Source organism: Mobula hypostoma, chromosome 11 (assembly GCF_963921235.1).
Source record: "Mobula hypostoma chromosome 11, sMobHyp1.1, whole genome shotgun sequence".
NCBI lineage: Eukaryota > Metazoa > Chordata > Chondrichthyes > Myliobatiformes > Myliobatidae > Mobula > Mobula hypostoma.
Genome location: NC_086107.1, coordinates 2956227 through 2982210, shown reverse-complemented (window position 1 = coordinate 2982210; position 25984 = coordinate 2956227). Strand labels below are relative to the sequence as shown.

The window sequence follows — 25984 nt, the reverse complement described above, 5'->3', positions numbered from 1 at the left end:
AAAATAATGTCTAACAGGTCAGCATCCTGTATATATGGAAAATTACTTAAATATTCTTGTAAGAAATGTCTGACCTGAAGATATTGCAAGAAATGTGAGTACGGGAGAGAGTATTTAGTTACTAGTTTCTCAAGAGACATCAATTGGCCTTCTTGGAACAGATCCATGAAGGAATAGACTCCTTTATTCCTCCAAAGAAAAAAGGTAGAATCACTTAGTGAAGGTTTAAATAAATAATTTCCATAAATTAAACTGAGAAGGTTAAATTTATTGAGATTAAAAAAATTACGAAACTGGTACCAAATTCGTAATGACTACTTAATCATAGGATATAAATTTAGATTAGAAATTTTGGCCAGTTGTACAGGTAAAGAAGCTCCTAATAACGAAGTTAAATAAAATTGTTTCACAGCTTTCAATTCCAAATCAAATTCACCAAGGTGATTGTTCATTTTTATCAGTCCAATATAACCAAGAACACAAATAACATACATTAACAGACCAATAATACATTCTTAAATTAGGCAGAGCAAGACCTCCATCCTTTTTTAATTTTTGTAAATGATATTTTCCAATTCTTGGTCTTTTATTATTCCAAACAAAAGATGAAATAATAGAATCAACCTGATCAAAAAACTTATTAGTTAAAAAAATAGGAAGGAATGTTTTGAAATACATATAAAAATTTTGGTAAAATCATCATTTTAAGTGCATGAACTCGGCCAGCTAACAAAAGTGTAAGTAGATTCCATCTACAAAATAATTGCTTCATAAAATCCACTAAAGGAACCAAATTAGCCCTGTAAAGGTCTCTGTAATTTTTAGTGATAATAATACCTAAATATTTAAGAGTCCTTAACTTCAAAAGGAATGTCAACATATATAGAAGCAGAATCATTGAGAGGAAATAATTCACTTTTATAGAGGTTTAGTTTATATCCCGAAAACTTTCCAAATTCATTTAATAATTTCAATAACCTAGGAATTCAATTGTAATCTAAAAATGGTGGATTGATTTATTAAATATTTGAATGAAAATGGCATTTCACACTTTCCACTAGCAATCATCCTGAGGGATAAGGAGTTTTCAAGTTGATAAAGTTATTTTAAACTCTGCCATGGACAGTCCCAAACCCGGCTGTGAAAGGAGGAGGAACGGGTATGAACTCCCCATGGACAGTCCCAAACCCAGCTGTGAAAGGAGGGGGAACGGGTATGAACTCCCCATGGACAGTCCCAAACCCGGCTGTGAAAGGAGGAGGGTTGGGTATGAACTCCCCATGGACAGTCCCAAACCCAGCTGTGAAAGGAGGAGGGTTGGGTATGAACTCCCCATGGACAGTCCCAAACCCGGCTGTGAAAGGAGGAGGAACGGGTATGAACTCCCCATGGACAGTGCCAAACCCGGCTGTGAAAGGAGGAGGAGCGGGTATGAACTCCCCACGGACAGTCCCAAACCCGGCTGTGAAAGGAGGAGGGTTGGGTATGAACTCCCCATGGACAGTCCCAAACCCGGCTGTGAAAGGAGGAGGGTTGGGTATGAACTCCCCATGGACAACCCCAAACCCAGCTGTGAAAGGAGGAGGGTTGGGTATGAACTCCCCATGGACAATCCCAAACCCGGCTGTGAAAGGAGGAGGGTTGGGTATGAACTCCCCACGGACAGTCCCAAACCCGGCTGTGAAAGGAGGAGGAACGGGTATGAACTCCCCATGGACAGTCCCAAACCCGGCTGTGAAAGGAGGAGGAACGGGTATGAACTCCCTACTAAGACCTTAAGATATAGGATATTTGGCCAATCGTGTCTGCTCCATCATTCCATCATGGCTGATCCAATTTTTTTCTCTTAGCCCCGATCTCCTGCCTTCTCTCCTTATCCCTTCATGTCCTGACCAATCAAGAACTTATCTACCTCGGTCTTAAATATAGGTATAGACTTGGCCTCTACAGCTGCCTGTAGCAATGAATTCCACAGATTCACCACTCTCTAGCTGAAGAAAATCCTCATCTCCATTCTAAAAGTACGCCTTCTATTCTGAGGCTGTGTCCTCTTTCACCATTGGAAACACCCTCTCCACATCCGCTCTATCAAGGCCTTCCACCATTTGATAGGTTTCAGTGAGGTCACCCTCATTCTTCTGATTTCTAGTGAATACAGGCCCAGAGCCATCAAACGCTCTTTATGTGACAAGCCGTTCAGTTCTGGAATCATTTTAGTGAACCTCCTTTGAACCCTCTCCAGTTTTAGCACATCCTTTCTTAGATAAGGGGCCAAAATTTTTCGCAATACTCCAAGTGAGGCCTCACCAGTGTTTTATAAAATCTCAACATTACATCCTTTCTTTTATACTATAGTCCTCTTCAAATGAACGCTAACATCGCAATTGCCTTCCTCACCACAGACTCAACCTACAAACTAACCTTTAGGGAGTCCTGCACAAGTAGTCTCAAGTCCCTTTGCACCTCAGATTTTTGTATTTTCTCTCCATTTAGAAAATAGTCAACCCTTTCATTTCTTCCACCAATGTGCGTGACCAGATACATCCCGACACTGTATTCCATCTGCCATTTCTTTGCCCATTCTCTAAATTTGCCTAAGTCCTTCTGTAGCCTCTCTACCTCCTCAAAACTATCTGTCCTTTCACCTACCTTCATATTGTCTGCAAATTTTTCAACAAAACGATCAATTCCATCATTCAAATCATTAATATGTAATATAAAAAAAAAGTCCCAAACAAGACCCCTACGGGACATCACTAGTCACCAGTGGCCAATCAGCCACTGCTTTCTCCATGCTAGAATCTTTCCTGTAATACCATGGGCTCGTAACTTGTCAAGCAGCCCCATGGACAGTCCCAAGCCTGCTTCTGAAAGGAGGGGGTTGGCCATGGGGCTAGCAACCTCATCCCATGAAAGCCCAGAGCTACACCCATCCCGTCCCCATCCTGTTAAAAACCTAGAGCTACACCCATCCCGTCCCCATCCCGTAAAAACCCAGAGATACACCCATCCCGTCCCCATCCCGTAAAAACCCAGAGATACACACATCATCCCCATCCCGTAAAAACCCAGAGATACACACATCATCCCCATCCCGTAAAAACCCAGAGATACACCCATCCCATCCCCATCCCGTAAAAACCCAGAGATACACCCATCCCGTAAAAACCCAGAGATACACACATCCCGTCCCCATCCCGTAAAAACCCAGAGATACACACATCCCGTCCCCATCCCGTAAAAACCCAGAGATACACACATCCCGTCCCCATCCCGTAAAAACCCAGAGATACACACATCCCATCCCCATCCCATAAAAACCCAGAGATACACACATTCTGTAAAAACCCAGAGATACACACATCATGTCCCCATCCTATAAAAACCCAGAGATACACACATCCCGTAAAAACCCAGAGATACACCCATCCCGTCCCCATCCCGTCCCCATCCCGTAAAAACCCAGAGATACACACATCATCCCCATCCCGTAAAAACCCAGTGATACACACATCATCCCCATCCCGTAAAAACCCAGCAATACACACATCCCATCCCCGTCCCGTAAAAACCCAGCGATACACACATCCCGTCCCCATCCCATAAAAACCCAGAGATACACACATCCCGTAAAAACCCAGAGATACACACATCCCGTCCCCATCCCGTAAAAACCCAGAGATACACACATCCCGTCCCCATCCCGTAAAAACCCAGAGATACACACATCCCATCCCCGTCTCGTAAAAACCCAGCGATACACACATCCCGTCCCCATCCCATAAAAACCCAGAGATACACACATCCCGTAAAAACCCAGAGATACACACATCCTGTCCCCATCCCGTAAAAACCCAGAGATACACACATCCCGTCCCCATCCCGTAAAAACCCAGAGATACACACATCCCGTCCCCATCCTATAAAAACCCAGAGATACACACATCCCGTAAAAACCCAGAGATACACACATTCCATCCCCATCCCGTAAAAACCCAGAGATACATACATCATGTCCCCATCCCGTAAAAACCCAGAGCTACACACATCCCATCCCCGTCCCGTAAAAACCCAGCGATACACACATCCCGTCCCCATCCCATAAAAACCCAGAGATACACACATCCCGTAAAAACCCAGAGATACACACATCCCGTCCCCATCCCGTAAAAACCCAGAGATACACACATCCCGTCCCCATCCCGTAAAAACCCAGAGATACACACATCCCATCCCCGTCTCGTAAAAACCCAGCGATACACACATCCCGTCCCCATCCCATAAAAACCCAGAGATACACACATCCCGTAAAAACCCAGAGATACACACATCCTGTCCCCATCCCGTAAAAACCCAGAGATACACACATCCCGTCCCCATCCCGTAAAAACCCAGAGATACACACATCCCGTCCCCATCCTATAAAAACCCAGAGATACACACATCCCGTAAAAACCCAGAGATACACACATTCCATCCCCATCCCGTAAAAACCCAGAGATACACACATCATCCCCATCCCGTAAAAACCCAGAGATACACACATCCCATCCCAACCCGTAAAAACCTAGACAAAGGAGCAGAAGTCGGCCATTCGGAGTCTGCTCCACCATTTTATCATGAGCTGATCCATTCTCCCATTTAGTCCCACTCCCCCGCCTTCTCACCATAACCTTTGATGCCCTGGCTACTCAGATACTTATCAATCTCTGCCTTAAATACACCCAATGACTTGGCTTTCACTGCCACCCCTGGCAACAAATTCCATAGATTCACCACCCTCTGGCTAAAAAAATTTCTTCGCATTTCTGTTCTGAATGGACACCCTTCAATCCTTAATTCATGCCCTCTCGTACTAGACTCCCCCACCATGGGAAATAACTTTGTCACATTCACTCTGTCCATGCCTTTCAACATTCGAAATGTTTCTATGAGGTCCCCCCTCATTCTTCTAAACTCCAAGGAATACAGTCCAAGAGCGGACAAATATTCCTGATATGTTAACACTGTCATTCACGGAATCATTCTAGTGAATCTTCTCTGTACCCTCTCCAACGTCAGCACATCCTTTCTTAAATCAGGAGACCAAAACTGCCCGCAGTACTCCAAGTGAGGTCTCACCAGCGCCTTATAGAGCCTCAACATCACATCCCTCCTCCTATACTCTATTCCTCTAGAAATGAATGTCAACATTGCATTCGCCTTCTTCACCACCGACTCAACCTGGAGGTTAACCTTAAGGGTATCCTCTACGAGGACTCCCAAGTCCCGTTGCATCTCAGAACTTTGAATTCTCTCCCGATTTAAATAATAGTCTGCCCGTTTATTTCTTCTGCCAAAATGCATAGCCATACACTTTCCAACATTCTATTTCATTTGCCACTTCTCTGCCCATTCTTCCAATCTATCCAAGTCTCTCTGCAGACACTCTGTTTCCTCAGCACTACCGGCCCCTCCACCTATCTTTGTATCATCAGCAAACTTAGCCACAAAGCCATCTATTCCATAATCCAAATCGTTGATGTACAACGTAAAGAGAAGCGGCCCCAACACAGACTCCTGTGGAACACCACTGGTAACTGGCAGCCAACCAGAATAGGATCCCTTTATTCCCACTCTCTGTTTCCTGCCAATCAGCCAACGCTCTATCCACGTATGTAACTTTCCCGTAATTCCATGGGCTCTTACCTTGTTAAGCAGCCTCATGTGTGGCACCTTGTTAAAGGCCTTCTAGAAATCCAAATATACGAGATCCACTGCATCTCTCTTGTCTAGCCTACTTGTAATTTCCTCAAAAAATTGTAATAGGTTTGTCAGGCAGGATTTTCCTTTAAGGAAACCATGCTGAGTTCTGCCTATCTCGTCATATGCCTCCAGGTACTCTGTAACCTCATCCTTGACCATTGACTCTAACAACTTCCCAACCACCAATGTCAAGCTAACAGGTCGATAATTTCCTTTTTGCTTCCTTGCCCCCTTCTTAAATAGCAGAGTGACATTCGCAATCTTCCAGTCCTCCGGAACCATGCCAGAATCTATCGACTTTTGAAAGATCATCGCTAATGCCTCCGCAATCTCCACAGCTACTTCCTTCAGAACACGAGGGTGCATTCCATCTGGTCTGGGAGATTTATCTACCCTTAGACTATTCAGCTTCCTGAGTACTTTCTCTGTCGTAATTGTGACTGCACACACTTCTCTTCCCTGCCACCCTTGAGTGTCCGGTATACTGCTGTCTTCCTCAGTGAAGACTGATGCAAAATTCTCGTTCAGTTCCTCCGCCATCTCCTTATATATCTACTCTCACCTCTCTTTTACTCTTCATAGACTTGGAAAAGCTTTTAGTATCCTCTTTGATATTATTTGCTAGCTTCCTTTCATAGTTCATCTTTTCCCTCTTAATGACCTTCTTAGTTTCCTTTTGTAAGCTTTTAAAACAGGGGCGGTGCTAAGGTGATGCTAGTTGGGGCTATAGCCCCAGCAAAAATTGCAATAGCACCTGCGTAGCACCACCAAGAAATTAACTGAAATTTCACATACAAATTGCAGCTGCTTTGCTTTCTCTGCATAGTTTTGAATACAGCTTGTTTCTCCAGTTGATCTAGTGAAACAGCACCCCCAATTACCACAGCACCCACGCAGCAATAAAGTTATAAACTCTGTCAGATCCACCCTACACTTCTGCTTATTCGTTCGTTGTCAGTGTCTCGCCGTTGCTGTCCTCAGATTAGTTAAGCTGATTGAAGATCACTTAAGGTGGTGATGTCACTCACTCTCACTCACGTGAGAGATTGATAATATACATCCAGGCACAGATCCGTGGTCTCACGGGACTAACGGATGCCCCACACACACATGCACATTGTGATTTTACAAGCTAGCATGGGCCTGGCACATGCATTATTTTGGCCGGCATGAAAAATGGATCTATTTTTAGTGAGAAAACGACCTCATCCAGAGGAATCAGTGGTGTCTCAGCCTGAGCATGTCTTAATTGAAAGTGACATGCAGAAGGAAGTAGGTGGGGATGAGGATGACAGCGGTTCATCGAAGGAGTGTGAGGGCGAAGTAGAGGAACAAGAAATGGAGCAGGATTCGGAAGAGAACGTGGATGAAGCTGCTCTGAGTGCTAGTGGGAATATTGTTAGCGATGTCAGCCAGCAGCCTGAGGAAGGACCCCGTCGGCCAGCATTGAAAAAGTACCCTTTGCTGCTCACAACAGTTTGCCAATCAGCAAAGGAGTTTTATTCGTGGCTGATTTGACCGACTGGATATTCGATCACGAAAGATCCGACGTTTTGCTTTGCATGCAGGCATTTCCTGTCTAGAGGACATGGGTTCCATTCTGAGTCTACCTTCACTGTCACCGGTTACTGCAACCGGTGGAAAGCTACAACAGCTTTCAAAACCCACCATGAAAATGCAGCTCATAAGTTTGCTATGGAGGCACGGTCCGAATTCAGATTGAGAAAACAAGACGGTTCAAGATTGGGAAATATGCTTGACAAAGGACATGCAAAGATTGTCCAAGAAAATCCTGAGTATATGAGAGCTGTGGTTGAGTCTCTAGCAAGGACAGACAGTGAATAACACAGTGGAATTTCTAGCTCCAATGATACCCTACCGCGATGTATTTATAGATTTATACAAACTAATCTGTATATCACTTACTCTACCTATGGCATCTGCCTCATGCAAACGGAGTTTCTCTTGTCTCAGACGCCTCAAAAACTACCTGAGGAATAGCAGCAGCGATGCTCGGAACAGCAACTTGGCTCTGTTGGCCATAAACAGCCGGAGGACCAAAGCACTGGACATCCAGAAAATCATTGATGCTTTCACCACCAATCACAACAACAGAGGGATTGTGCTTCTCTGAAAACATCAATGGTGAGTGCAGTTGATTTTTGTTTAAAATTTGGGCCAAGACTAATGCTGATTATTATTATTATTTTGTGGTGGATACCCCATAGTCCTTATGTTTCCTGCAAATCCTAAACTATTACATTTACTGCTTATTAAGCCTACTGGTTTTGCTTAGACTTCCAAGCGGTGATTCTGTTGATTTTTGTTTTAAATTCAGTAGCCGAATTAATTGAGGTATTGCATGGTCAGAGTATAATTTGTCCAACTCCTGGTAAAGCCTTGCATCTGTTGTTTGCCTTATTTGACTTTAATAGCGGTGTATATTTTGGCATTGTCTGCCTATGTAATGTGAATAGCAGTGGACATTGTGGGTTGCTGTTGTGCTTTTCAGTCGAAAAGCACACATTTGACGCTGATTGCGGGATTGGTGTGTGATTCATGTTGTGCGCTGTGGGTCGGATGCTCTGTTGGTTTGTTTGTTTATGCTCCGTGTAGCCTGGGTTGTCTCTGATGCTGTTGACACTGTCACAGTTCACTTCTATATTATATCTATCAATTGCTGTTGCTTGTGAATCAACAGAGGCATTTATAGTAGGCACATAATGCTTGAAACTGACTTTTGAACGCCACGCATCTGGCCTTGTGAATACATATTACCATAGGGTACATCCCTCAGCACCATCGCTGAATATTCTGCCCTACTGTAGCACCAGCAAGAAAAAATCTCCAGCGCCGCCACTGTTTTAAAAACTTCCCAATCCATTGTCTTCCCACTAATTTTTGCTTCCTTGTATGCCCTCTCCTTTGCTTTAACTTTGGCTTTGACTTCTCTTGTCAACCACGGTTGCATCCTTTTTCCACTCGAAAATTTCTTCTTTTTTGGAATATGTCTGCCTTGCACCTTCCTTACTTCTCGCATAAATTCCAGCCACTGCTGCTCTGCCGTCTTTCCCGCCAGTGTCCCTTTCCAGTCAACTTTGGCCAGTTCCTCTCTCATGCCACTGTAATTTCCTTTACTCCACTGAAACACCGACACATCGGATTTCGGCTTCTCTTTTTCAAATTTCACAGTGAACTCAATCATGGTATGATTACTGCCTCCTAAGGGTTCCTTCACCTCAATCTCTCTAATCACCTCCGGTTCATTACACAATACCCAATCCAGTACAGCCGATCCCCTAGTGGGCTCAACAACAAGCTGTTCTAAAAAGCCATCTTGCAGACATTCTACAAATTCTCTCTCTTGAGATGCAGTGCTGACCTGATTTTCCCAATCCACTCGCATGTTAAAATCCCCCAGAATTATCATAACACTGCTCTTTTGACAAGCCTTTTCTATTTCCAGTTGGAATTTGTAGTTCACATCACTGCAGCTGTTTGGAGGCCTATAAATAACTGCCATCAGGGTCCTTTTACCCCTGCGATTTCTTAGCTCAACCCATAAAGATTCTGCACCTTCCGATCCTATATCACCTCTTCCTAATGATTTAATATCATTTCTTACCAATAAAGCCACGCCTCTCCCTCTGCCTACTTTCCTATCCTTCCGATACATCGTGTATCCTTGGACGTTCAGCTCCCAGAGACATGCATCCTTTAGCCAGGTCTCTGTGATGGCCACAATATCATACCTGCCAATCTGTAGCTGTACAACAAGATCATCCACCTTATTCCTTATGCTACGTGCATTTAAGTATAACACCTTAAGACCAGTATTTGGTACTTTTCGCTTTGATTTCACTGCAACTTTATTGCACTGAAACTCATCCCAATGGCTACAAATTTGCCTCATCACCTGCCTGTCTTTCCTGACATCTTTACTGCTCACTATCTTAGATTTATTTCTGTTTTCCCCTTCCTCCGCTCTGTCATTCTGGTTCCCATCCCCCTGCCAAATTAGTTTAAACCCTCCCTAACAGCTCTATTAAACTTTCCCGCCAGGATATTGGTCCCCTTCGGGTTCAGGTGTAACAGGTCATACTTCCCCCAGAAGAGATCCCAATGATCCAGGAATCTGAAGCCCTGCCCCCTGCACCAGCCTCTCAGCCACGTATTCATCTGCCTGATCCTACTATTCTTGCCCTCGCTAGCACGTGGCACAGGTAGCAATCCCAAGATTACTACCCTGGAGGTCCTGCTTCTCAGCTTCCTTCCTAACTCCCGGAAATCTCTCTTCAGGACCTCCTCCCTTGTCCTATCTATGTCATTGGTACCAACGTGTACCAAGACAACTGGCTGCTCGCCCTCCCCCTTCAGAATATTCTGGACCTGATCCGAGACATCCCGTACCCTGGCACACATCCCGTCCAGATCCCGTAAAAACCCAGAGATACATACATCCCGTCTCCATCTCGTAAAAACCCAGATATACCCATCCCGTCCCCATCCTGTAAAAACACAGAGATACACACATCCTGTCCCCATCCCCTAAAAACCCAGAGATACACACATCCCGTCCCCATCCCGTAAAAACCCAGAGATACACACATCCTGTCCAGATCCCGTAAAAACCCAGAGATACACACATCCTGTATAAACCCAGAAACACACACATCCTGTAAAAGCCCAGAGATACACACATCCCGTAAAAACTCGGAGATGCACAGATGTCAATAGAAGCTCCAAAGACCGTATTCCTGGGAGAGGAAGGATCTTTGAAGATGGCTACACCTGGGCTAATTTGAAAGTCTGGCCCAGGACAGAGGGCTCTGGTGAGCTGCTGCCGACAGCCTATGCCCCGGTAGTGGTGATGGCTGAAGAGGAGGATGGAGGTGGTTTTACCTTCCTGGGGTTTGGAGCTTGTGCTGTGTGGACATGTCTTTACTTCCCCTGTGGCCTGGGTCATCTCGGTTCTGGGTCCCATACCTATTGCGGCTGGTATGGAGGCTCCTGAGCTTGAAGTGTCCATCACATTGGGTTGTTCCATTTCTGTTTCAGAGCTGCTTCAGATAAAGCACAAGACAACAGGATTGGGAACCCTGTGAATCAGATCCCATAGTACAGTTCCAAGTTCATATTTCAAATTTCAAAGTACATCTATTCTCAAAGTATGTACAGTACCCCCCCCCCCCCCTTGGAAGTTTTCATGTTTTGTTTTACAACATTGAATCACAGGGGATTTACTTTGGATTTTTTGACAATGATCAACAGAAAAAGACTCTTGCATTTCAAAGTGAAAACAGATCTCTACAAAGTGATCTAAATTAATTACAAATATAAAGCACACAATCATTGATTGCATAGGTATTCGGCCCCTTTAAACCAAATCATCACTGATGCAGCCAATTGGTTTTATAAGTCACACAATTAGTTAAATGAAAATCTGTGTGCAGTCAAGGTGTTTCAATTGATTGTAGTAAAAATACATCTGTATCTGGAAGGTCCAATTGCTGGTGAGTCAGTATCCTGGCAAAAACTACACCATGAAGACAAAAGAACTCTCCAAGCAACTCCACAAAAGGTTATTAAAAAGCACAAGTCAGGAGGTGGATACAAGAAAATTTCTAGGTCACTGAATATCCCTTGGAGTACAGTTAAGTCCATCAGTATGACGTAGAAAGAGTATGGCACAGAAATGATTTGATAGAGGTATACAAAATTATGGAGGTTATAGATAGGGTAAATGGAAGCAGGCTTTTTCCTCTGAAGTTGGGTGGGACTGCAACCAGAGGTCATGGGCTAAGGGTGGAAGGTGAAAGATGAAAAGTTTAAGGGGAACATGAGGGGAAATGTCTTCACTCAGAGGATCTGGAGAATGTGGAATGAGCTGCCAGCACAAGCTCGATTTCAACGTTTAAGAGAAGCTTGGATAGGTACATGGATGGTAGGGATATGGAGGGCTGTGGACCAGGTGCACGTCAGTGGGAGTGGGCAGTTTAAATAGTTCATCATGGATGAGACAGGTGGAAGGACACATTTCTGTGCTGCACTTCTCTATGACGTACAAATTCCCTACAGACGGGGCCGGATCTGAACTCCAAACTCTGACGGCCTGAGCTGCAATAATGTCACACTAACTGCTACACTACTGACGCACCCATGGTGCATTTGCAGTGCTAACTTATTTTGAAATAGTAATTTTACATCTTCGCATCATACTGCTGTCACCAAACAACAACCCTCATATGCTGAGGTATAGAAAGATTCTACGTCAATTTAATGCAGTTGACACAAGGCTTTGTTCTGAGTTCTTTTTATTTAAAGAGCACTTCTCACTCAGATGATGTAGTTCGAGGCACTTTACGAAGGGATAAAAGTCCAAACATGAAAGTAAGATAAAAATAAACATGAAAATAAAAGACAAAATTATGTCAGTTAAAAACAAGGTTAAATGAATAGGTTTTGAGCTGGTGTTTAAAAGTGTCAACTGTTTGCATCCCTTACAGTTACAGATACTGAATTCCACAGTTTAGGAGTGTAGTTCAGAAAAGCTGACCTGACAATTACCTTTTGAGGGAGATTGTTTAAATTGAAGAGACCAGCAGAAGAAGACCTGAGAGCTGGAGCAGGATCATAAAATGAAAACAATTCTGTGATATACTCCAATCCCAGACCATTGAGAGCTTTAAAAACAAGTAAGAAAACTTTAAAAATCAATTCTAAAAGTTTCAGGGAGCCAATGCAGAGTAGCTGGCGTGGGTGTAATACATTCCCTCATCCTGGTTTTGGTGAAAAGCTGAGCAGCAGTGCTCCGAATATAGTAAATCCGATCTTGAGGAAGTGTGAGAGAGTGGGGAGTGGGGGATGCCCACCCTCTCCCACTGGCCTCTGCTTCACTCCTCCTTTTCACTTCTGCACACTGCCTATCTCCCCTCTCTGTCCAGAAAAAGGGACCTTGACTTTAACCTACTTGTGCTGTGTGCTGTTGGTAATGTGTTTTGCACCTTGACCCCAGCAGGAGGCTGTTTTGTTTGGCAGTATTCATGTACGGCTGAACAATAGTTAAACTGTGAGCATCCCTCTGCCTCTGTAGGTGCTCCCCACACACCGAGTACCTCTAGCAGCTTGAGTTCCTGCTCCTTACAACAGAGGGCCTGCGGTGGCTTCCCCAGAGGCTGGTGTCACGTCTAGACTCCCATTTACAAGCTTCTGTTTCTAATCATGTTTCCACTGAACTCCTGTCAGCAACAATCCCACAAGGAAACGAGGAATCACAGAGAAACATTCCTGAAGAACAGACCCAATGACTCACACGGCTCCCTGATTGTTTTCCGGCGACGTTTGATGAGTCAAATAGTGCAGACAAAGCAGTAATTAAGGACATCAAACACAGAACATCAAATCACAGAAGATAGAACATTACAGCACAGTACTGGCCCTTTGGCCCACAATGCTGTGCTGATCTTTATAATTATAATTTATAACTTTTTTTTCGGTCTAAACTTCTCGCTGCTTTGGTAAATCAGACAACATAATCAAAGACACCACCCACCCCAGACGTTCTCTCTTCTCTCCCCCCACCCCCGCAGGACAGAAGGTACAAAAGCCTGAAAGCATGTACCACCGGGCTCAACGACAGCTTCTACCCCACTGTTACAAGACTATTGAATGGTTGCCTAGTACAATAGAATAAACACTTGACCTCTTAATCTACCTCATTAAGGCCTTGTACATTATTGTCTACCTGCACTGCACCTTCTGTATAAGTGTAACACTTTATTCTGCGTTCCGATATTGTTAAACCTTGTTCTACCTCAATGCACTGTGTAATGACTTGATCTGTCTGAACAGTTTCCAAGACTTTTCATTGTATCTCCATACATGTGACAATAATAAACTAATTCCTATACCAGATAAATAAATAGTGTACAGAAAGAATAATGAGGTAGGTTCTGGACCAGATGACCCTTTGTCAAAAGCCATGCTAAACCCCATGTACACCATTCCCATCGTTTCCCTGATTAGTTCCTCAATAACCTTTCTTTCTTTACTCTTTAACTCCGATTGACAGATGACGCAATAGCCACAGCTCTACACACCGTCCTTACACATCTGGAGAAGAAGGATGCTTATGTGAGAATGCTGTTCTTGGACCACAGTTCAGCATTCAACACCATAGTTCCATCCAGGCTCGACAAGAAGTTCGGAGACCTTGGCCTTAATCCTGCCTTGTGTAGCTGGATCCTGGACTTTCTGTCAGATCGCCGGCAGGTGGTAAGAGTGGGCTGCCTCACCTCTGCCCCTCTGACCCTCAACACAGGTGCCCCTCAGGGCTGTGTCCTAAGCCTCCTCCTTTACTGTCTGTATACCCATGACTGTGTTGCCACCACAGCTCCAATCAGCTAATCAGCTGACACTACACAGATTGGCCTAATCTCAGAAGTCATCACCCTGACACAGTGGAGTCAAGAAAACAACCTCTCTCTCAATGTCGTAAAAACAAAGGAGCTGGTTGCAGACTACAGGAGGAATGGAAACAGGCTAACCCCTATAGACATCAATGGATCTGGGGTTGAGAGGGTAAACAGCTTTAAGTTCCTTGGCATAAACATCACTGGGGATCTCACGTGGTCTGTACATACCGGCTGTGTGGTGAAAAAGGCACAACAACACCTCTTTCACCTCAGACAGTTGAAGAAGTTTGGTCTGGCCACCCAAATCCTACAGGGGCATGACTGGGACCATCCTGACTGGCTGCATCACTGCCTGGTATGGGAACTGTACTTCCCTCAATCACAGGACTCTGCAGAGAGTGGTGTGGACAACCCAGTGCATCTGTAGATGTGAACTTCCCACTATTCAGGACATTTACAAAGATAGGTGTGTAAAAGGGGCCCGAAGGATTATTGGAGACCTGAATTACCCCAAACACAAACTGTCCCAACTGCTACCATCCGGGAAACAGTACCGCAGCATAAAAGCCAGGACCAACAGGCTCCGGGACAGCTTCTTCCACCAGGCCATCAGACTGATTAATTCAGGCTGATGCAGCTGTATTTCTGTGATGTATCAACTATCCTGTTGTACATAATATTTATTATAAGTTACTATAAATTGCACATTGCACTTTCAGACGAAGATGTAACGTAAAAATTTTTACTCATGTATATGAAGGATGTAAGTAATAAAGTCAATTCAATTCAGTTCTAACAGACGGTGATGAGAATTGACCTCGAGTCATTGGCGCTGTAATGGTGCTTCGCTAACCAGTATACTGCCCAGCCAAGGTCCACAGTTTTACCAACATTCCCTCTCAGCCTTTCAGGAGCACACTGGCTTTGAAGTTCTTACACTCTCGCTTTGAGAAGCCCCCATCCCCCCGAATGATCGGATGTTGCTTGTTCATCTACCAAGTCCCCCTGGGTCAGGCATGCCCTGTGCTATCTTATTCTGTCTCATGGCTGAGATGAGGAGAGGGCTTCCAGGGTGAAGCCAAGGGCCAGGGACCAGGGGCCAGGGTGAAGTCAGGGACCAGGGGCCAGGGTGAAGTCAGGGACCAGGGACCAGGGGCCAGGGTGAAGTCAGGGACCAGGGACCAGGGTGAAGTCAGGGACCAGGGGCCAGGGTGAAGTCAGGGACCAGGGACCAGGGGCCAGGGTGAAGTCAGGGACCAGGGGCCAGGGTGAAGTCAGGGACCAGGGACCAGGGGCCAGGGTGAAGTCAGGGACCAGGGGCCAGGGTGAAGTCAGGCACCAGGGGCCAGGGTGAAGCCAGGGACCAGGGGCCAGGGTGAAGCCAGGGACCAGGGGCCAGGGTGAAGTCAGGCACCAGGGGCCAGGGTGAAGTCAGGGACCAGGGGCCAGGGTGAAGTCAGGGACCAGGGACCAGGGGCCAGGGTGAAGTCAGGGACCAGGGGCCAGGGTGAAGTCAGGGACCAGGGACCAGGGTGAAGTCAGGCACCAGGGGCCTGGGTGAAGTCAGGGACCAGGGGCCAGGGTGAAGTCAGGGACCAGGGACCAGGGGCCAGGGTGAAGTCAGGGACCAGGGGCCAGGGTGAAGTCAGGCACCAGGGGCCTGGGTGAAGTCAGGGACCAGGGGCCAGGGTGAAGTCAGGGACCAGGGGCCAGGGTGAAGCCAAGGGCCAGGGGCCAGGGTGAAGTCAGGGACCAGGGACCAGGGGCCAGGGTGAAGTCAGGGACCAGGGACCAGGGACCAGGGGCCAGGGTGAAGTCAGGGACCAGGGGCCTGGGTGAAGTCAGGCACCAGGGGCCTGGGTGAAGTCAGGCACCAGGGGCCTGGGTGAAGTCAGGGGCCTGGGTGAAGTCAGGGACCAGGGGCCAGGGTGGGTGAAGTCAGGGACCAGGGACCAGGGGCCAGGGTGAAGCCAAGGGCCAGGGACCAGGGGCCAGACCTACCTGCTGCCGTCACTGGTCACCATTGCCCTGACCGCCAACAGGCGAGCATCCGTTGTGTCTGGAGACCATATCGGGGAGTGAACCCCCAGGGCCGGTGGTGTTCTGGAAAAGTCCGAGATTACAGGCACACAATTTGATCTATGGCTGCTGATTGATTCAGACTGGGATGCAAAAACTGTGGAACACAACATAGAAAATAGAACAAAACAGTGTGACATTGTGCCAACCATTAGTCTATTCCAAGATCAATCTACACCCCTCAGTATCACCCCTCCCAGTGTCTCTCCCTCAGTACCACCCCTCCCACAGTGTGACCCTCCCTCAGTGTGACACTCTCTCAGTACCACCCCTCCCAGTGTCTCTCCCTCAGTACCACCCCGCCCACAGTGTGACCTTCCCTCAGTAACACCCCTCCAACAGTGTGACCCTCCCTCAGTGTGACACTCTCTCAGTACCACCCCTCCCACAGTGTGACCTTCTCTCAGTAACACCCCTCCAACAGTGTGACCCTCCCTCAGTGTGACACTCTCTCAGTACCACCCCTCCCACAGTGTGACCTTCCCTCAGTAACACCCCTCCAACAGTGTGACCCTCCCTCAGTGTGACACTCTCTCAGTACCACCCCTCCCACAGTGTGACCTTCTCTCAGTAACACCCCTCCAACAGTGTGACCCTCCCTCAGTGTGACACTCTCTCAGTACCACCCCTCCAACAGTGTGACCCTCCCTCAGTGTGACACTCTCTCAGTACCACCCCTCCCACAGTGTGACCTTCCCTCAGTAACACCCCTCCAACAGTTTGACCCTCCCTCAGTGTGACACTCTCTCAGTACCACCCCTCCCACAGTGTGACCTTCCCTCAGTAACACCCCTCCAACAGTGTGACCCTCCCTCAGTGTGACACTCTCTCAGTACCACCCCTCCCACAGTGTGACCTTCCCTCAGTAACACCCCTCCAACAGTGTGACCCTCCCTCAGTGTGACACTCTCTCAGTACCACCCCTCCCACAGTGTGACCTTCCCTCAGTAACACCCCTCCAACAGTGTGACCCTCCCTCAGTGTGACACTCTCTCAGTACCACCCCTCCCACAGTGTGACTCTCCCTCAGTACCGCCCCTCCCACAGGGTGACCCTCCCTCGGTACCACCCCTCCCACAGTGTGACACTCTCTCGGTACCACCCCTCCCGCAGTGTGACCCTCCCTCGGTACCACCCCTCCCACAGTGTGACCCTCCCTCGGTACCACCCCTCCCGCAGTGTGACACTCTCTCAGTACCACCCCTCACACAGTGTGACCCTCCCTCAGTATCACCCCTCCCTCAGTGTGACACTCTCTCAGTACCACCCCTCCGACAGTGTGACCCACCCTCGGTACCACCCCTCCCACAGTGTGACCCTCCCTCGGTACCGCCCCTCCCACAGTGTGATCCTCCCTCAGTACCAGCCCTCCCACAGGGTGACCTTCCCTCATTACCACCCCTCCCACAGTGTGACACTCTCTCAGTACCACCCCTCCCACAGTGTGACCCTCCCTCAGTACCACCCCCTCCCATAGTCTGTCCCTCCCTCGGTATCACCCCTCCCACAGTGTGACCCTCTCTCAGTACCACCCCTCCCACAGTGTGACCCTCCCTCAGTACCACCCCTCCCCACAGTGTGACCCTCCCTCAGTACTGCCCCTCCCACAGTGTGACACTCTCTCAGTACCACCTCCTCCCACGTTCCTGATTAGCCAATCCCTCATACTGAGACTGTGACCCTTTGGAGTCAGCATGCTCTTTCCCTCACTGGGTGAATTTGAGACAGAGCTTAACAGCTCTTGATGGGTAAATTGGTTTATGCTTATCACATGTACGAAACTGGTCTTGCACACTGTTCACACAGATCAGATCTTTACACAGTGCATTGAGGTAGAACAAGAGAAAATAGTAACAGAATACAAAATGAAGTGTGACGGCTACAGAGAACGTGCAGTACAGCCAGGCAATAAAGTGCAAGATCGTAACGAGGTAGATTACTAGGGGTTTGTTCAATAGTCTTGTGACGCCAGCTTTGAATCTGGTGGTGTGTGCTTTCAGGCTTTTGAATCTTCTCTCCAATAAGTCAGGGTTTGGGGCGGGGAGAATGATTGTCCAGGGTGAATATAGGAAAGCCAAGATAGAGCAAATATGGCGTGGATGCTTCTAATAGTGGGGGGAGTCTAGGACCAGAGGGCACAGCCTCAGAACAGAGGCACATCCACCTAGAACAGAGATGAGGAGGAATTTCTTTAAACAGAGCGTGGGGAATCTGTGGAATTCATTGCCACAGACGGCTGTGAAGGCCAAGTTACTGGGTATATTTAAAGTAGAGGTTGATAGGTTCTTGATTACTCAGGGTGTCAAAGGTTACAGAGAGAAGGCAGAAGAATAGTCATAGTCATAGTCATACTTTACTGATCCCAGGGGGAAATTAGGAATGGGGTTGAGATGGATAATAAATCAGCCGTGATGGAATGGTGAAGCAGATTCGATGGGCTGAAAAGCCTCAGTCTACTCCTATGGTCTTATTGGTAGGTAGCTTTGGGTTGTGGGGAAAGGGGAGGTTATGGGTTTAAAAATCAGTCATGATTGGATGACAGCACAGACTCGATGGGCCGAATGCTATACCAATGCACAAAGGTGCTGCCAGGAATAAAGAGCCTGGATTATAGGAAGAGGTTGGGCAGACCAGGACCTGATTCTTCGGGGGATTTGCGACTGAGGGGGTGACCTTATGGAGGCATATAAAAACATGAAGGGCATTGCTCGGGCGAATGTATCCCAGGGTTGGGGAATCAAGAGCCAGTGGGCACAGCTTTAAGGTTCAATAGGGTGCTGACAGGCAATTTTTTCACCTAAAGGGAGGTTGGTGTATGCACCGAGCTGCAGTGGAAGTGATTGGGGTAGGTACACTAACAATTCAAAGGCATTTGGACAGTACACAGACAGGAAAGTTATAATCCGGCATCTGCAGAAGAGAACACAGAGCATTCACCTAGTGGCCACTCTTAGATATCCCTTGTACCTAATAAAGTGGCCCCTGAGTGTACGTTTGTAGGCATCTCCTGTGAAGCCTATCTACTTCAAGGTTCGATGCGTTGCGTGTTTAGAGATGCTCTTCTGTTGTAACACATTGTCATTTGAGTTCCTGTCAGCTTGAATGCCTTAGGTCATTCTCCTCTGACCTCTCTCAGTAACGAGGCGTTTCACCTACAGAAATGCTGCCCACTGGATACTGTTTTTGATTTTTGCACTATTTCTCTGTAAACTCTAGATGCTGTTGCATGTGAAAATCTCAGGAAATCAGCAGTTTCTGAGATATTCAAACCACCCCATCTAGCACCAACAATCATTCCACAGTCAGAGTCAGTCAGAACACATCTCCTCCCCATTCTGATAGTTGGTCTGAACAATAACTCAATCTCTTGACCATGTCTGCATGCTTTTATGCATTGAGTTGCTGCCACATGATTGGCTACTTAGATATTTGCAACAACGAGTCGGTGTACCTAATAAAGTAGCCACTGATTATTGCGCAGGACGGGCCCTCCATGGCTCGTTTTGCTGTTGTTGCTTGTTGTGTTCTGTGTTGCTTTGCCGGGTATCGTGGGCTTGCTGTGTTGGCACTGGAATGTGTGGTGACTCCTGTGGGCTGCCCCCTCAGCTTGTGTTGGCCGATAACACAAACAACACATGTCACTGCATGTTTCAATGTCCATGTGATAAATAAATGAATGTGAATTGGGACCCGAGCCTGGTGGAGGATGATCTGTTGGGATTGGCTCTGTGCAGATGGACATCCATAGTGGGAGTAATCTATTTATTCAGAGATAGAGTGAGGAACAGGCCCTTCCATCCCTCAGAACTGCACCACCCAGAAACACAGTGACTTAACCCTCACCTAAACACAGGACAATTAACCTGCTAACCAGAACAGCTTTGGACTGTGGGAGGAAACCCTCACATTCCATGGGGAGGAAATACTGTAATAATTTCTTACAGGTGATGCTGGAATTGAACACCCAACTCCGGAACGCACCTGGAGGAATCCCACATGCTCACGGGATGGAAGGTCAAACTCTTTACAGATGACATCAGAATTGAACTTTGATGACCCAAACTGTATTAGTGTCACGATAACCACAACGTTACCTTATTGTGTGCAACATATTAAACAAATGGCTCTTCCGGGATTTGAACCTGCATCCTCTCAAATGCTCAGTGTCTCATCCGCAAAGCAAGAATCATCACCCCCAAACCAACAAGTCACTTGATGGGATCCTCCGGGCGAATCCCAACACTGGTGTGTTTCTGTCGCCGCCCTGACCAGGATTAGTCACATAATACAGCTTCATCTCTTTGGGCACCATTTCAGTTCACCCTCCACCAAGAACTGAAGTCTGTCAGAATGGTATGTGCTGAACAAATATTTCCGATAAGCCCGAAAAAACACAGCCATTGGCCTTGAGTTGGGTACTTGTGGGGGTGAGGAGGGAGTGGGTGGTTGCATCAAGGTCTGGTATGGAAACACCAATGTCCTTGACCAGAAGTTCCTACAAAAAGTAGTGGATAGTGCCCAGTCCATCATGAGAAAAACCTTCCCCACCATTGAGCACATCTACATGAAATGCTGGCACAGGAAAGCAGCATCCATCATCAGGGACCCCGCTCACACCACCAGGTTCAGGAACAGTTACCACCCCTCAACCAGCCGGGATAACTTCACTTGCCCCATCACTGAACTGTTCCCACAACCTATGGGCTCGCTTTCCAGGACTTTTCACCTCATGTTCTCAATATTTATTGCTTATTTGTTTGTTTATTTATTTATTTTTATTTGCATAGTTTGTTGTCTTTTGCACATTGGTTGTTTGTCCGTCCTTTGGGGTACTGTCCTGTCTTCCATTGATTCTATTATTTTTCATTATATTTACTGTGAATTCCCATGCGAAAATGAATCTCAGCGTTGGTCTCCTGCCCCCTTTCCATAACCTTTGATGCCCCGACTGATCAAGAACCTGTCAACCTCCGCTTTAAATATACCCAATAACTTAGAAAAATAGAGGGTTATGTGTAACCCTAGGTAATTTCTAAAGTAAGTACATGTTCGGCACAGCATTGTGGGCTGAAGGGCCTGTAATGTGCTGTAGGTTTTCTATGTTTCTAACCTATCCTCCACAGCCACCTGTGGCAATGAATTCCACAGATTGACTACCCTCTGGCTAAAGCAATTCCCCGTCCTGACGAAGGGTCTCAAACCGAAACATTGACTGTACTTCTGCCTATAGATGCTACCTGGCCTGCTGCGTTCCACCAGCATTTTTTGTGTGTTGCTTGAAATTCCAGCACCTGCAGATTTCCTCGTGTTTGCATTCCTCCTGTAGGTGCTGCCTGGCCTGCTGTGTTCACCAGCATTTTGTGCGTGTTCCTCCTCATCTCTGTTCTAAAGGAACATCCTTGTATTCTGAGGCTGTGCCCTCTGGTCATAAACTCACCCATTATAGGAAATATCCTCTCCACATCCAGTCTATTTAGACCTTTCAATATTCAATAGGTTTCAATGAGATCTCCCTCATTCTTCTAAACTCCAGCCAGTACAAGCCCAGAGCTATCAAACCCTCCTCCATTAACCCTTTCACTCCCAGAATCATTTTGTGAATCTCCTTTGAACCCTCTCCAATGTCAGCACATCTTTTCTTAGGTAATTGCTCACAATACTCCACGTGCTGTCTGAAAAAGTCTAAATGCCTGGACCTCAGCAATAACACAAGACAGATGTCCCACTATCTGGGGGTCCAAGGTAGAATTTGAATAGAGGTGTACAAAATTATGAGGGGTATAGATAGGGTAAATGGGTTAAGGGTGAAACATAGAAACATAGAAAATAGGTGCAGGAGTAGGCCATTCGGCCCTTCAAGCCTGCACCGCCATTCAGTATGATCATGGCTGATCATCCAACTCAGAACCCTGTACCTGCCTTCTCTCCACACCCCCTGATCCCTTTAGCCACAAGGGCCATATCTAACTCCCTCTTAAATATAGCCAATGAGCTGGCCTCAACTGTTTCCTGTGGCAGCGAATTCCACAGATTCACCACTCTCTGTGTGAAGAAGTTTTTCCTCATCTCGGTCCTAAAAGGCTTCCCCTTTATCCTCAAACTGTGACCCCTCGTTCTGGACTTCCCCAACATCGGGAACTATCTTCCTGCATCTAGCCTGTCCAATCCCTTTAGAATTTTATACGCTTCAATCAGATCCCCCCTCGATCTTCTAAATTCCAATGAGCATGAGCCTAATCGATCCAGTCTTTTATCATATGAAAGTCCTGCCATCCCAGGAATCAATTTGGTGAACCTTCTTTGTACTCCCTCTATGGCAAGAATGTCTTTCCTCAGATTAGGGGACCAAAACTGCACACAATACTCCAGGTGTGGTCTCACCAAGGCCTTGTACAACTGCAGTAGTACCTCCCTGCTCCTGTACTCGAATCCTCTTGCTATGAATGCCAGCATACCATTCGCTTTTTTCACCGTCTGCTGTACCTGCATGCCCACTTTCAGTGACTGGTGTACAATGACACCCAGGTCTCGTTGCACCTCCCCTTTTCCTAATCGGCCACCATTCAGATAATAATGTTTTCCTATTTTTGCCACCAAAGTGGATAACTTCACATTTATCCACATTAAATTGCATCTGCCATGAATTTGCCCACTCACCTAACCTATCCAAGTCACCCTGCATCCTCTTAGCATCCTCCTCACAGCTAACACTGCCGCCCAGCTTTGTGTCATCCGCAAACTTGGAGATGCTGCATTTAATTCCCTTGTCTAAGTCATTAATATATATTGTAAACAACTGGGGTCCCAGCACTGAGCCTTGCGGTACCCCACTAGTCACCGCCTGCCGTTCTGAAAAGGTCCCATTTATTCCCACTCTTTGCTTCCTGTCTGCCAACCAATTCTCTATCCACATCAATACCTTACCCCCAATACCGTGTGCTTTAAGTTTGCACACTAATCTCCTGTGTGGGACCTTGTCAAAAGCCTTTTGAAAATCCAAATACACCACATCCACTGGTTCTCCCCTATGCACTCTACAAGTTACATCCTCAAAAAATTCTATGAGATTCGTCAGACATGATTTTCCTTTCACAAATCCATGCTGACTTTGTCCGATGATTTCACCGCTTTCCAAATGTGCTGTTATCACATCTTTGATAACTGACTCTAGCATTTTCCCCACCACCGATGTCAGGCTAACCAGTCTATAATTCCCCGGTTTCTCTCTCCCTCCTTTTTTAAAAAGTGGGGTTACATTAGCCACCCGCCAATCCTCAGGAACTAGTCCAGAATCTAAAGAGTTTTGAAAAATTATCACTAATGCATCCACTATTTCTTGGGCCACTTCCTTAAGCACTCTGGGATGCAGACCATCTGGCCCTGGGGATTTATCTGCCTTCAATCCCTTCAATTTACCTAACACCACTTCCCTACTAACATGTATTTCGCTCAGTTCCTCCATCTCACTGGACCCTCTGTCCCCTACTATTTCTGGAAGATTATTTATGTCCTCCTTAGTGAAGACAGAACCAAAGTAATTATTCAATTGGTCTGCCATGTCCTTGTTCCCCATAATCAATTCACCTGTTTCTGATTGTAAGGGACCTACATTTGTCTTAACCAATCTTTTTCTTTTCACATATCTATAAAAGCTTTTACAGTCAGTTTTTATGTTCCCTGCCAGCTTTCTCTCATAATCTTTTTTCCCCTTCCTAATTAAGCCCTTTGTCCTCCTCTGCTGGACTCTGAATTTCTCCCAGTCCTCAGGTGTGCCGCTTTTTCTGGCTAATTTATATGTTTCTTTTTTGGAATCGACACTATCCCTAATTTTCCTCATCAGCCACGGGTGCACTACCTTCCCTGGTTTATTCTTTTGCCAAACTGGGATGAACAATTGTTGTTGTTCATCCATGCGATCTTTAAATGCTTGCCATTGCATATCCACCGTCAACCCTTTAAGTATCATTTGCCAGTCTATCTTAGCTAATTCACATCTCATACCTTCAAAGTTACCCTTCTTTAAGATCAGAACCTGTCTTACTGAATTAACTATGTCACTCTCCATCTTAATGAAGAATTCCACCATATTATGGTCACTCTTACACAAGGGGCCTCGCACGACAAGAATGCTAACTAACCCTTCCTCATTGCTCAGGTGAAATGTTTAAGGGGCATATGAGGGGAGCTTCTTCCCTCAGAGGATGTGGAACGAGCTGCTAGCGGAAATGATGGATACGGATTTGATTTCAACATTTAAGAGAAATTTGGATGGGTACGTGGATGGAAGAGGGCTAAGGCCTTGGTACAGGTCGATGGGACTAAGCAGATAAATAGTTTGGCATGGATTAGATGGTATAAAGAGCTTCTTTCTGTACTCTACTGTTCTATGATCATCCCTCGCTGCTGTCTAGATCACCTCTGAGGGTGATCTTGGCTCAGACAATGCTTGTGGGATTGCATCATAGACTCTTAGGAGGATGAGGGAGGTTAAGCCCATCATCCCTACTGGGGTGTAGGCTGCCAACAGCAGCTTAACAGAGTTCTGGGTCCTGAGCCAGTTTGTTCAAGCTGGACACAGGTGCTGCCCATCTTCTTGGTGTCGGCATCGCCAGGCGTTCATTAGCTGGCTTCTCTTCAGGATGATTGGCCCTGTGGCTTCCATGGTCTTGCACCTACAACTCCATACGTCTTCTAGGCAAAGATCCCTCATGTCCCAGGGATGACGTCTTCGGAGCTTCAGTTGGTGTCCCCCCTCTGCAACTTGCGGTGCATTGGACGGCAACTTCACCATTTCTTTAGGCATTTGTCTGTTTTTCACAAGGCTGGATTGCTCAGTCAAAGCTCAATCCAGCAAGGATGGAAAGCATGCAAGGAGCCGGCCGGATTCAAATCCGGGACCACGTGTCCCGAAGTCTGCTGTGGATTTCACTACAGAAACTAGGCCGGCTAGTGTTTCTGCAGCCGAGCTTTTACGGGACGGGGTTGCTAGCTCTATGCTCAACCCTCCTCCTTTCACAGCCAGGCTTGGGACCGCTGATGGTGGAGATAGATGAGAGGTGCAGGACTATGGTCTGGGTGCAGACTGACGACCAGATTGGTATAGACTAGATGGGTCAAAGAGCCCATTTCTGTGCTGTAGTACTCTGTGACTGGAGTCACCCACAGAGACAAGCCAATGAAGTCTGTGCATTCTGTAAGGAGAAATCAGGGTAGGACTTCCACTTTAAAGGAAGGGACCTGGGTTCTTTTGTAGAACAGAGGGATGTTAGAGTACAGATACTGTATATAGGAAGCTTGTTGGCCTCCATTAGTCAGGGATGACCATGGATATTGTATCCCGGCTTTCTCAGTGCAGAACATACAGCAGTCCTCATCGAGGGTCATCAGTGGAAAGTGTGAGCTGCTTCAAATTCCTGGCTGTTAACATCTCTGAAGATCTATCCTGGGACCAGCATTAAGGCACAACAGTGGCTATATTTCACTAGAAGTTTGAGGAGATTTGCTATGTGATCAAAGACCAACGCATTTCTACAGATGCACTGTGGAGAGTGTTCTAGCTGGTTACATCACTGCCTGGTATGGAGGGGCTAATGGACAGGACTGGAACAAGCTACAGAAAGTTGTAAACTCACCTATGTCCATCATGAACATTAGGCTCCCCACCATTGAGGAGATCCAAAGCACATTGCTATCATCAGGGAGGAGATACAGGGACCTGCAGACACACTCTCAACGATTTGGGAACA

At 46.5% G+C, this 25984-nt stretch overlaps 1 protein-coding gene across 2 annotated transcripts in view; it reads right to left on the bottom strand.

Annotated features, from left to right (window-relative positions):
• Positions 1 to 25984, bottom strand: part of LOC134353555 (F-actin-monooxygenase MICAL2-like) — a 277154-nt gene that overhangs the window by 61516 nt on the left and 189654 nt on the right. For both annotated transcript variants that reach the window (XM_063061580.1, XM_063061581.1), the window contains 2 exons: positions 16161 to 16335; positions 10648 to 10808 (listed from right to left, as the gene is read on the bottom strand). In XM_063061580.1, the coding sequence (XP_062917650.1) occupies positions 10648 to 10808; positions 16161 to 16335 (336 nt within the window). The remainder of the gene's footprint in view (positions 1 to 10647; positions 10809 to 16160; positions 16336 to 25984) is intronic.